The sequence below is a fragment of the Myotis lucifugus genome, unplaced genomic scaffold (genome assembly GCF_000147115.1).
Source record: "Myotis lucifugus unplaced genomic scaffold, Myoluc2.0 scaffold_21, whole genome shotgun sequence".
Lineage (NCBI taxonomy): Eukaryota > Metazoa > Chordata > Mammalia > Chiroptera > Vespertilionidae > Myotis > Myotis lucifugus.
In genome coordinates, this window is record NW_005871069.1 from 8,438,546 (window position 1) to 8,451,172 (window position 12,627).

The window sequence follows — 12,627 nt, forward strand, 5'->3', positions numbered from 1 at the left end:
AGGGAGCAAAACTGAAGAGAGGATAGGGACAAGCTATGTCAGAGATTGGGAGGTTCTGGAGTTCATCTGCAGGGCTGGAGATGGCCGCACTGAGAAGGGGATGTTTGAGTAAACCCTGCAGGAGGAGAGGGGTGAGCTGTGTGGACTTCTATATGGGAAGTATCTTCTAGGCCCGGGGTGCAGAACATCTGGCCCGGGGACCGTATAAGGCCCACAAAAATCTTTTGGTCTGGCCCTGCCAAGGCATTAGGGATGAGTTAATTAAATGTTTTGACCAAATATAGCAGGCTAATTTTTAAGTTGATAATTTTGTATGGCTTTCAAATGATGTTATAAATATCTGATGTCCCTTGGCAGAAAAAAAAGGTTCCCCACCCCTATTCTAGGCAGAAGGAACAGCAAGTGCAAAAGTCCTGAGGCAAGTATATGCTTGGCATGTGTGAGGAGCAGCAAAGAGGCCTGTGTGGCTGGAGTGCAGTGAGTGAGGAGGGAGTAGTAGGAGCTGAGGCCAGAGAAGTGATGGGGCAGACCCTGTCCAGCATTATAAGGATGGTGGTTTGCTCTCAGGGAGGTGGGAGACACGGAGAGTTTCGAAGGACATTATCTGGGTCCCTTCTGCAGTTGTGGGGACCGAGGGGGTTCTTCTCCATGGACAGTGTGATCAGGATGGAATCAAACCTCACCAGGTAGTCATGGAGCAGAGAGAAGAGGAGGGCACTTCTAGCAGAGGGAACAGTGTGAGCCAAGGTGCAGAGGCAAGAGCCTGTGGCAAAGAGGTACAGGAGCGGGGCGGGGGGGCGGGGGCTACCAGGAGTCCTCTGACTCTTACAAGAAGAACAGTAACTACTGTTGTGAGATATTTTGGGCTCCAGGCTGAAGGTATGCAGGGCCCTGAGAGGGATTTACAGAAGACCAATTAGTGTGCTAGGGCTCACGTTGGCCTCAGGTGGCAGGTTTAGGGACGAGACGTCAGTTTGGCTGCAAGTAATGGAAACCTCCCTAAACATTACTTATTCTGTCATATGCTGGTGGTTGCAGGCAGCCAGGCCAAAACTGACAGAACGAGTGGCTCTGTGGTCTTCAGGGACACAGGCTTGTTCGGTCTTGTTGCCCAGCCAACTGGAATATGCTGCCTCCTGGTCCAGAATGGCTGCTTGAGCTCCAGGCAGCAGGCTGGAAGGATGGGGAAAGAGCCCCTCTTTAAATTATTTTTCATTGTGCCAAATACACAGAATGTAAAATTGACCATCTTAATTACTTTTTGGTGTATAGTTCAGTGGCATTAAATACACTCACAGTATTGTACAACCATCACCACCATCCATCTCCAGAATTCTTTCATATTCCCAAACTGAAACTCTGTCCTGTGTAACACTCACCCCCATACCCTTTCCCTCCAGCCCCTGCAACCACGCTTCTACTTTCTGTCTCTATGACTGACTACTCTAGGGACCTCATATGTATGGAATCACAGTCTTTGTCCTGTGTGATTGGCTTATTTCACTGAGCACAGTGTCCTCCAGGTTCACTTATGGTGTTGCAGGTGTCAGGATGTCTTTTCTTTTGGAGTTGAATACTATTCCATTACATGTATAGAGCACATTTTGTTCATCCATTCATCTTTTGATGGACATTGGGTTGTTTCTACCTCTTGGCTGTGTGACCAATGCTGCTGTGGACACAGGTGTGAGAAGAGCCCCTCCTTTGAGGACAGACAGTACTTCCACTAACAGCACATTAGCTAGAACTTAGGCCAGTGGTCACACCTAGCTGAAGGGTGGCTGAGAAATGTAGTCTTTATTCTGGAGAGATCGCATGCTCCACTGAAAATTGGGAAAAAGGGAAAGCAGACACTGGGGGCCAACACCTGGCTGGTTGTGCAGCAGAGGACGGGGCAGACTAGGGCAGTGGACAGTGTCAGGAGCGTCACCAAAAGGGATGTTTAGGAGAGAGTGTAAGGAGTTGAAGAGGGGTCACAAGCTTGGATGAATAATAGGGACATTTGGAGGAGGGTGACATTTGGGAATTGATTTGGACTTTAATTTTTATCATGGTGGGTTGATTTTTCCTAAAAACAATTGATATTAGGGAAAGGACTTTGGTGACAGGAAAGTTTTGAATCCCATTTTTGTCTGTATGTTTGACCCTGAACCAGCCTTTTTTGAGCCTCAGCTTGTCCATCTACAAAATGGGGATAATAATGTATGTCTTATGGGGTGGTTGTGAGCATCAGAGGTAAGACAAACTGAGTATTTATTAAGTACATGGTGGGTCTTGACTAAGTGGAAGTGGCCACTATTGGGTGATGCAGGTCTGGAGTACCAGCTATTGCTGTGTAACAAACAGTCCTGAACCAAGTGATTCATGACTGGCTCATCTCATGAGGTAGTTTTGCTCAGCTGATCTTAGCTGAGCTCACTTATGTGTCTGCTGCCACCTGATGGCTCTACTGGCACTTTATGATTTAGGATGGCTGCAGCTGGGATGACTTTTCCCTACTCTATGTGGTCTCACAACTTGTAGCAGACTAGCCTTGGCTTGTTCAGTTAGTGGCGGCCAGGGTTCCAACACAGGGAATAGAAGTGTGCAAGGCCTTTTGAGGCAGAAGCTCAAAACTGGTATATTGTAACTTCTATCTCATCGTATTGGCCAAAGCAAGTCGTGAGGTGCAACCAAGAGGTTAGAAAATAGTCTCCCTTTTGATCGGAGGAACTGCACTATCACATTGCAAGACAATGGACACAGGGAAGAGGACACAATTGGGACTATCAGTCAACCACAGTAGTTTAAACAATTGAAGATTTTTTTAGAGGTGAGCAGTCCGGGACAGGGGTGTAGCTACACAGTGTCTTCAGGAACTCTGGCTTCTATTTTTCTACTCAGTCATCTTTAGCTTTCCCTTCCATCTCGACAGTCACTTCATGTCCCAAGATGGTTGTTAGAACTCCAGCCACCATATTTGTTCCAAAAAGGAGGAAGGGGCATGTGAAAAGGATGGGCTTTCAAGTTGAGTCAGCCCCAGTTCAAGCTTTCCTGAAAGCGCTACCCAGTGGTCTCCTAGAATCAGTTGCTAGCAAAAACAGGGTGGGAGGAGTGGATGTGACGGGCTAATTTGCAGTTCTTTTCATAGAGGCCATTGATTAATTATTTCAAAAGACTTGCATTAGCCCTACTCTGAGCCAGACATGGGGAATGGAGAGCACATACTGGACCGAAGAAACAAGACAAGCTTAGTTCACTCTCATTTTTTAGCTCCTCTGCTGAGCCTGACCCAGGATGCTTCCCGGGGGCTCTCAGTGAGCCTCATAGGGGCTCAGAGACCCAGGGTAAGGCAGGTGGGCTCTGGGGGCCAGGCTGTAGCAGTAACTGCATGTCTCCCTCCAGCAATGCTGTGACTGCTGTGGCCTGGGGCTCCGTGTGCGGGCTGAGGGCCAGTCATGCGAGTCCAACCCCAACCTGGGCTACCCCTGCAACCACGTCATGCTTTCCTGCTGTGAGGGTGAAGACCCCCTTATCGTGCCTGAGGTCCGCCAGGCTCCGGAGCCTGAGTCTGCACCACAGAGAGGTGGGTGTTGCCTCACCCTGAGCCAGGGTCTATAGGATGGTTGGGTGAGGGGGAGAGAGCTTTTGGGGCTTCTAGCCAAGGCTGGGTGACCCTGGCCTTCTGTGGAGACTCTGGGTCCACGGCCATTGTAGCGTGGAACCACATAGTTCCTCAGTGGCTGCTAAGAATGGACTGAGGCCTGTCATTTCCAAGATGGTGATTTCATTCAGTTTTCCAAGTACCAATCACTTCACCCACTGAACTACCAACTACCTACTACCTATCACCTTCCATTCTCATCCACGCTTTTATCCATCCATCATCTCACCTATCTCCCACCCATTCTCTGGTCTATTTCACCATCCATATCTCCACCCACTATACCATTCATCTACCATCCCTCATCTATCCATTCTCACATCCACTCATCCATCCATTCATCTCCCCCACCCATCTGCTTACCTGTTTGTCTACCCATGCACTCACACATTCATTTACTTATCCACCTGTTCACCTACCCATCTGTCTGTCCATCCACCCATCCGTCTGTCTGTCCATGGGTCTTTCCATCCGTCTTATTCGTCTATCTGTCCGTCCATCTGCTCATGTATTCACCACCCCCAAATCTTTCACGTATCCATCATTCACTTACCTTTGTTCATCCATCCTCCATTCCTCTCACCTATGCCATTCTTGTGTCCTCAGGGAACAGGGTATAATTGGTATGGAGAATGCATTTATAAATGTTGCCCCACCTGCCTGGTCAGCCCCTTCAGGCTAGCACTATCTTTTATGTCTATATTCTCAGTGCCTGGCCCTGTGCTTGTCCCAGAAGAGTCACTAGCAAATGACTAAATGAATGATGGGTTTGTTTGGCAGCCCCCCCTTCACCACCAGACCATGAATTCTCTGAGGGCTGATCAGACCTGTGCCCTTACCCTCTCTATCCTTACCTGGCACTGGTCCCCAGAAGCCATAGGGGGACCAGTGTGTGTGTGGGGGGGGGGGAGGGAGCTCTAGGTACCAGTGTGGGCCCTGGAGCCTGCGTTTGCTCCTGCCTGAGGGTCAAGAGCCAGGTCATAGAGCTTCCAGTCCTCAGCGTCCCTGGGGTCTCCTCCCTCATGTGCCCTCCATGTGCTGTGATCATTGTTTCAGCTGCCAGGTTCAGCCTCTGTCACCCTATCTAAGATTATCTCCTAGACTCAGGGCCATTAGCCTTCTTTGTGCCTCTGGGACAGCAGGAGCCCAATCAAGGTGTGCCAGTGAATCAGCAGGTGTTCTTTGTGGAGCTGGGCCTGCAGCCCTGGGTGGCCACTTCTGCAGATGTTCATACATTCTGCCTTGACCAGCCAGGGACCAGGTGCCCAGGAAGGTTCCAGAAGCACTGGCCTAGCCTTTTCTGCAGCTGTGTGGACCATCTGGGGCACCTGTGGGTCCGTCCTGGGCACTTCAAGGATTGGGAATGAAAATCCCAGAGGTGGCCCTAGCATCAAGGTTAACGTGTGGCCCTTGGAGTCCAGCAGACTGGTTGGAATCCCAGCTCCACTGTTCTCCTCAGCAAGTCATGGGCCTTCTTGGAAACTTTGTCAGACACAGATTCTGCTCTCCACCTCACTCCCTGTGGGGAGGGATGGCAGGATGCTCATCAAGGGCTTGTGGTTCCTTACCCTGTTACTGTCACCATGTTTTCATAGTCCAGATGAGGAAGCCTCACTTCGCCCTTGTGCAAATCAGGTCCTTGGCATAGTTGGGACTACCAGTAGACTCCTGTTTTTGACCTGGACTCTGGTGTACTGGATTTGACCAGACCCAGTCATCCCTGGGTCTCTGTCTTGATAATGCAAGACAGTGGAAATCTGGGCATGGGAATTAGATGCCTGCTGTCCATGGGAATAAGATGCCTGCTGTCCAAAGTCAGGGGTTCCTGGGAGAAGACCTTGTATCCTGTGGGTACAAAGTTTGCTGGATGTGATGGTGGGCCCAACAGAAACCTGGGTCTCCCAGCAGGGTGGGGCAGTGGCAAGCATATAGAGGATGGACCAGGCCAGGGGAAGCTGACAGGACAGAAGGACTGGCCAGCCTCACCAGCCAGCATGGGCACAAAGGCTGGCCAGTCCAAGGAAGTGCCACATGATGAGGTTAGATCTAGGGGCTGCTTGAGCATGGGTGTAAAGGCCAGGGTAGCAACCATAAGTCTGATTCAAGGTAAAATTTGGGAGGAAGTCCAGCTTCAGGGGTCAGAGGGTAGACACGGGGCCAAGAAGGGTCCAGAGCCAGAGGTTCGTGTTTCTCTCCTTCAGTGACTAACTGGTGGGTAACCTGGGCCTCAGAGGACACAACTGGCAGGTCAGATCAACCTGGTTGCCAGTCCTGCTCAGGTGACCTTGTGGAAATCAGTATGCACCTCCAAGCTTCAGCATCACTGCTGCTGGGAGGATTATTGTGAGAAATGTGCTGAGGAAGCAGGCTGAGCATGAACCCTGAAGCATGGCCAACAGCTTGCCCAGCAGAGCTGGGCACAGGGTCATAGGGCTGGAACATCAGCCATCACGACCCGCCTGTAGGTGCCAGGCCTGGCCTGATTGGGCCGGAGCTTAATGTAAATGCCTTCAATATGAAACATGTTCTTCAGATGTGAGCATATGCAGTTGCTCCCTTGAGGGGCTTGGTGGCCTGGTGCTGGCAGACAGAGTTGGGGCCCCAGGCTGACATGGAGCGTGGAGGGGTTTCTGGCCTCTCCCTTTTCCATGACTGTATATCAAGAGCTTTCTAAGGCAGCTCGGCCCTAGAAACCTTCTCTCCCACTCTCACCGGCTCCCCAACGCAGCCTGGAAGGCATGGAGAGACCTAGTGCTATTCAACGTGACACAGCTGGGAAAGCCCGAGTGATGGTTCAGATCTTAATCTGATGGAATCCAGGTTTGGGGCCCTTTCTGTTGCTAGGTGTTGTCCTCCCTGATGTCCCTAAGGTCAGAGGTCTGAATCCTGTTTATCACTTTAGCCAAAGCTTCCTGAGGGCTTTTGTGGACCTGGCTCTGATGGGTTCACTCTTATTGCTGAGGTTTGTCCACCCACCCATCCTTCATCCATCCATCCACCCATCTTTCATCCATGCACATTGCCTCAACTGGGCACGCAGAGTTCTGATGAGGACCTGCGCTGATTTTTGGGGAGCCTGAAGTCTCAGCCTCCTGCTGGGGCCAACCCAGCTCCCATCATGAGCACTGACTCCTGCCCAGTTTCAGAGGTGCAGTTGGGGAGCCGGGAGGCCCTGTCACTGGGCATGGAGACTGAGCTGCCCAATAGCCTGCCCGGTGATGACCAGGATGAGTGCCTGCTCCTCCCGGGGGAGCTTTGCCAGCACCTCTGCATCAACACTGTGGGCTCTTACCACTGTGCCTGCTTTCCCGGCTTTTCACTGCAGGATGACGGCCGTACCTGCCGCCCAGGTAAGTACCTGGATAGTCCGGGGCCAGGGCCGGGGCTGGTCTTGCCAGGCATTGTGGCATTCCAGCAGTGGGGACCACGGGGTACTTCTCCCGCCACCCCACATATTGGAACCTGCAGGATCTGGGGGCCTCTGGCAGTGGGCTTTGTGAGGCCAGTCAGATAGGCTCCTCTCCAGAACTGTCTGCAGGGTACACCCCAGTGCCCTGCTCTGGGTTCGGGTGCAGAGCTAGGACCCAAGCCACAGAGACTTCCATCAACCTAATCTGTGTCCCCATTGTGGGGCCCATGGTGGTTAAGCCCCAATAGGCAGCCCAGAAGGTTGCCACCGCCCCGGTCTGGGAGGACTTTCTCTCTGCCAGCTTCCAGGGATAGATTTGTCAGTCTAGAAATGCACTCCTCTTCTTCCTTGCCTCCTCTGTCCTAAATATCATACCTAAAGTGAGATTGCTACCTAATGTACATTGCTCCTTGAGCCTCAGTTTTCTCTCCTGTGAAATGGGTGGGGGAGGATTTAAATGAGGCAATTCCTGTCAAGTGCTGGCATGGGGCCTGTTAGAGCCTGTGTCCTGGCTGAAGATGTGAGACAGACCTTCCCTCCTATCTGCTCTGCCTGGGACAGACAATGGCCCCTCACAGCCAGCGGCTGCAGAGGAGTCTGCACTGAGGTCAGAACCCTCTCAAGCGGCCCCCAACACCATCCTGCTACCACGGCCACAACCCAACACCTGCAAAGGTAAATTGTGTCTGGGGGTGGGTCTGGCCATGTGCAAGATGGGGTGCTTCTGCTTGGTGGGTTGGTTGGTCTTGCCTATCAGAACTCAGTGTAGTTGAGAAGATGAGAGTTGTGGGGAGGGTCAGCCGGAGTGAGAGGATATGGAAATAGAGGACAGCCTGGGCGATTATAAGTGACCCCAAGCAAGTCATTTAGCTACTTTTTTGGTCTTAGTTGCTGTGAAATTGAGAGGATACGTTCTTGCTTGTGGACCTGTTGTGCAGATAATAATGTGTAAAAGCTCTTTTTTCTGCTCCTCTCTTTCTTGGTCCTGCTCTCTGCATCTGCTCTGTATTCTCTTTCTGTCTCCTCCTCAATCCCATCCCTGTTTCTTGAGGGAAGCTTTGGTGTCTGAGTGGTGGTGGTGGTGGCAGGACATCTAGTCCATTATCTCAGACACAAGCTGAGGTATGAGCCAATTTAACAGTGAACTTGGAAAAGGGGGCAGGAGTGAGGCTCCTTGGCTCCCAGTCCCTACGCCTGTAGGTTAGAGTTAGAAGTGATGAGCCTGCTCTGATTTCTGTGCATTTCCTCTCAGACAATGGGCCTTGCAAGCAGGTGTGCAGCATTATTGGAGACACAGCCATGTGCTCCTGCTTTCCCGGCTATGCCATCATGGCGGATGGTGTGTCCTGTGAAGGTGAGTACCATGCAACCTGAGTTTCCTGTGGTCAGGGCCCCAGGGTGGAGATCGGACAAACAGAATGAGGGAGGTGGTCCGGATCTAAAACTTGGAGGGTTAGTGAGGGAACAGGTTTGGCTGCGTTGATGAAGAGCCCCAAATAGCTTACCCAGAGATTCCTCACATGTCGCCATGCACAGGTGTTCGTGCAGGCTGGGGTGGACACACAGATTGGCCAGGACCCCACACCTCTTTTGTCATGTCTGCTGCTCTCTAGAGCAGTGCTTCCCACCCTTGAGCCAGCTGGAAGCCTGGCGACAGATGGACCCTGAGAGTTCTGTAGAATCCCCAAGAGCTTCACCAGTAGGTCTGGAGTGGGGCCTGAGAATTTGTATTTATCACCAGGTCCCTGGACCACACTCCAACTGCCCTATCCTTGAAGGTTGCCTGTCTGCATGACCAAAGTCTATTCTGACCACATTGTCCCTGTTCCAGCCATGGGTGGAGAGAGGGAGTGCACATCCAATTACTGTAGGACAGGACCTGGAAGTGGTATTCACCCCTCCCATTTGCCTCTGATAGGGGGCAAGACTAGGGAGTAAGAGTCCCAAATGGATGGCGCGTACTCAGTTCTGTTACTGAAAGCAAGGAGGGGACAGTGGATGTTGGTGACAGTTAGCTACCTCTGCCATGAACAAAGGGGTTGAAGAGGTTCCAAAAGCATGTCTCTTTCATGCCTTTGACCATGCTGGTCTGGATCTTGTCTCAGTGGGGCCTCTGTCAGCCGGCCCTCCTCCTGTGAGATGGGGCATTGGGCCCAACACCTGCTGGGTGGTTTCCACCGTGAATGGTGCCTTGGGAACAACCTGAGAGGCCTCAAGACTGCACCTCTTCATGTCAGGACAGACATGGATCAGGCACATGGTCTAACATACACTTCAGTTCAGGTTCAAGTTCAGGAGAGGTGTCGGGGTGGGTTTCGGGGGTACCAGGATTAAGTCTGTCCAGGAAAATGCCCACATCCCTGCCAGAAGTGGAAACCCATATCTAGGCCCTCGGCTGAGACAGTTTTCTGATGTGTATGAAAACCATCCAGTGCCCAGAGAGGACAGGAGACATGCCCAGGGCACACAGCATGGTGATGACTGGCAAGCCTTGATCTCAGGTGGTAGGGTCAGATCTCAGGTGCCCTCTGGGCTTTGTTCCCCATCTCTTGGGGTCTTGAAGCCAGGATGTATCTCTCCTGGGCTAGGATTCCCTTGAGTCTGGCCAGGCTGCAGGCCAGTGTCTGCGTCTCTCCAGATCTCCCTCCTCTGCAGAGTCCCTGGCAGTAAAGGCTGTGGGTTCCAGGCCAGAGGTTGCAGACAGGCATTCTGAGGGTGCAGCTTTAGCCAGCAGGGGAGTCCTGCTGGGCTCTATCCTATTTAAAATAATCAAATGAGTTCCCAACCATGAAAACCTCAAGAATTTTTTAAAATGTCCAGATTTCCGTTTTCTCTTGAAACTTTGTAAAAACTGCCTACTAGGGGCCCACAGCTCGGTCCCTCTGAAAAGAGCACAGGCCCCGCAGTGCCTGCAGAGCCTCCTCTGGCTCCTCCTCCCATTATGTTGCCAGCCTGGCCTCCGAGCACTTGAGTTTGCAGCCCCTGCTTGTGTGGCCCCCAGGCTGCCTGTGGAGGTGAGCACCTCCAGGATGTGGGGGCAGACAAACTGCATCTGCCCACTTCGACAGTTGGCAGGCAGGCTGCTTACCCTCTCTGACCCTGACCTTGCCACCTGTCCTTACTGGGATTCCAGCTTTGACTGTACAAACTCAGACTTGGGCCCAAAGCCCAGAGCCGTGGTCGGCAAACTGTGGCTCGCGAGCCACATGCAGCTCTTTGGCCCCTTGAGTGTGGCTCTTCCTAAGCCTTAGGAGTAGCCTAATTAAGTTAATAGCAATGTACCTACCTATATAGTTTAAGTTTAAAAAATTTGGCTCTCAAAAGAAATTTCAATCGTTGTACTGTTGATATTTGGCTCTGTTGACTAATGAGTTTGCCAACCACTGGCCCAGAGGTACCACTGACGGGCTTGGAGGTCCCCAGCTGTGCCGCCCCTCTCTAGGCCTCAGTTTCCCCGTCTGTGACTGGATGCTCCGTGACAGGCTATGCCCTCTAATGGCCCTTCTGTTTTTCCTTCTGCGGCTGTCACTAGACCGAGACGAGTGCCTGCTGGGTGCTCACGATTGTAGCCGGCGACAGTTCTGTGTGAACACCCTGGGATCCTTCTACTGTGTCAACCACACAGTGCTCTGTGCCCAGGGCTTTATCCTCAACGTGCACAGGAAGTGCGTGGGTAAGCGAGAGCCCCTGCTGCCGCTCTGCGCCACCAAGCCCATCACACGCTCCAGGGCCTGCCCTCTGCACTTGAGCTCTCAGCACAGCTGGCTCCCCATGTCATGTCCTGCGTGTCCTGGTGTCCTGTCCTGTTTCTCCACCGACGCCCCTGGGAGGCTGCTTTCCTTAAGGACCTGCCTGAGAGTCAGAAAACTCTAATTGATGTATGACTTGGCTGGATCACTGGAACAAGGAGGTCAGACCTGTGGGCAGCAGGAGAGAGTGTGTGAAGCCTGGAGGCAGAGGCCTGGGTGTGAAGCAGGACCCTCTGGTATCCCTCTGGCCTTGGATAAATGACTTCCATTTTCCAAGCCTCACTTGGTTCATCTCTAAAAAGAAGGCACTGAGGGCCCCGATCCTCCTCAGAGGTTATATTACCTGTGTGTGTGGTGCAGCGGAGGCTGGGCATAGTGACCACGTGATGGCAGCTGCTGAGATTGCCCTTAGATGTATCCAGACTCCCCTCCAGAGATGAATGGATGAAGCTGGATCTGAAAGACCAGCTTTGCACCCCAGCTTAGTGTTCCTTTGCTGTGTTACCATGAGCCGTGGGGCTCTCCTCTGAGACTGTTTCCTTCCCTCTAACCTCAGAGCTTGGAGGACTGGGCAGGGCTGGTGCCCCGTTCCTGGTCTGCACATGGTGCTTGGTAACAGCCTGTCCTACCTGCCTCGCAGTGCCTGTGTAGCTGAGCGCTGGGGCTCCCAGTGTACTCTGTGGCCAGCGAGGTGGGTGGACTTGATGCTGACCCGTATCTGGAGGAAACGTCATAGACCCGAAGTCACAGGGACTGGGACAGACTGGGATGTGCTATGGAAGAGACAGGCCAAGGGAGAGGCCATCCTAGCTGTGGGTCTGCACATGCCTCCTGTTTGTACCTGCCTCCAAGGATGGCTAGGACTTGCTGGTGGAAGGAACAACTCACACAAAGGTGTGGTGGTAGGAACAGTGCAGGTGCGATCAGGGCACATGTCCAGAGCCCAGTCCATCGTCTGTGTGTTTTGGGACCATGTCCAGGCTGAACATGTCTGTTCCCTCGCACCTCTGCTGCTGGACTGATAGGCCGTGGTGCTGGGCTGTGCAGCCATTGCAGACATGTTTGCCCTGGCCTCCAGCCATTGGCACAACATGTGCCCTCCATGTGCTTGCCAGCGGTTGGGCAGTTCTTCCTGTCTGGGCTGTGTGTGTATGTGTGTGTGTGTGTGTGTGTGTGTGTGTGTGTGTGTGTGTGTCTGGGAAGGCGGGTCCCAAGCCTGCCAGCACCCCTCCCAGGATGCCTGCCTGCTTGCCATGGCGAGGGGTACAGCTCCGCTGGTGGCCTGGAGAAGACACCATGTGCTGAAAGAGTTCCTGGGCAGCCAGAAAGCAGGCTCTGGGATTAAAGGAGCAAAGGTTCATTTCATTTATCAAGTTTATGAGTGCACATTTTCACTCATCTCTTCTCTCCTTACTCATCCTGCACAGACTTTTCAGGGTCTCTTCTTTGTCCTCCTCATCCACTCACATGCTCATCTTATCTGTTACAATCATTCTTTCCATCATTCTTCATCCACAAATGTGTACTTGTATCTTCTGCAGTTCACTTGTTAGCTCCAGGCATGTTTGTTAGCCCAAGCTGGGAGATGGGAAACTGGTGCCCAGATGAAGTGTGTCTGCTGCAGCCAGACTGCCTGGGTTCAAACCCTGGCTCTGCCACTTTCCAGTTATAAGACCTTAGACATGTCATTTAACCTCTCTGAGCCTCAGTTTTCTCACCTGTGAAATGAGATAGTAATAGCACCCACCTCAAAGGGTCACTGGGAGATTAAATGTATAGAATTTACAAGTGTTTGATGTCATTATTGTGATTCAGCACCTGTGTTA

General features: G+C 52.2%; 1 protein-coding gene across 5 annotated transcripts in view; it reads left to right on the plus strand.

Moving 5' to 3' along the window:
- The window catches only part of FBLN2 (fibulin 2), a 102,750-nt gene that overhangs the window by 72,572 nt on the left and 17,551 nt on the right, over window positions 1–12,627 (plus strand). For 2 of the 5 annotated variants that reach the window (XM_006085763.3, XM_023751445.1), the window contains 5 exons: window positions 3,385–3,565; window positions 6,784–6,993; window positions 7,614–7,727; window positions 8,305–8,406; window positions 10,585–10,725. In XM_006085763.3, the coding sequence (XP_006085825.1) occupies window positions 3,385–3,565; window positions 6,784–6,993; window positions 7,614–7,727; window positions 8,305–8,406; window positions 10,585–10,725 (748 nt within the window). The remainder of the gene's footprint in view (window positions 1–3,384; window positions 3,566–6,783; window positions 6,994–7,613; window positions 7,728–8,304; window positions 8,407–10,584; window positions 10,726–12,627) is intronic. The other 3 variants (XM_014453175.2, XM_023751447.1, XM_023751446.1) reach the window with 3 other exon arrangements.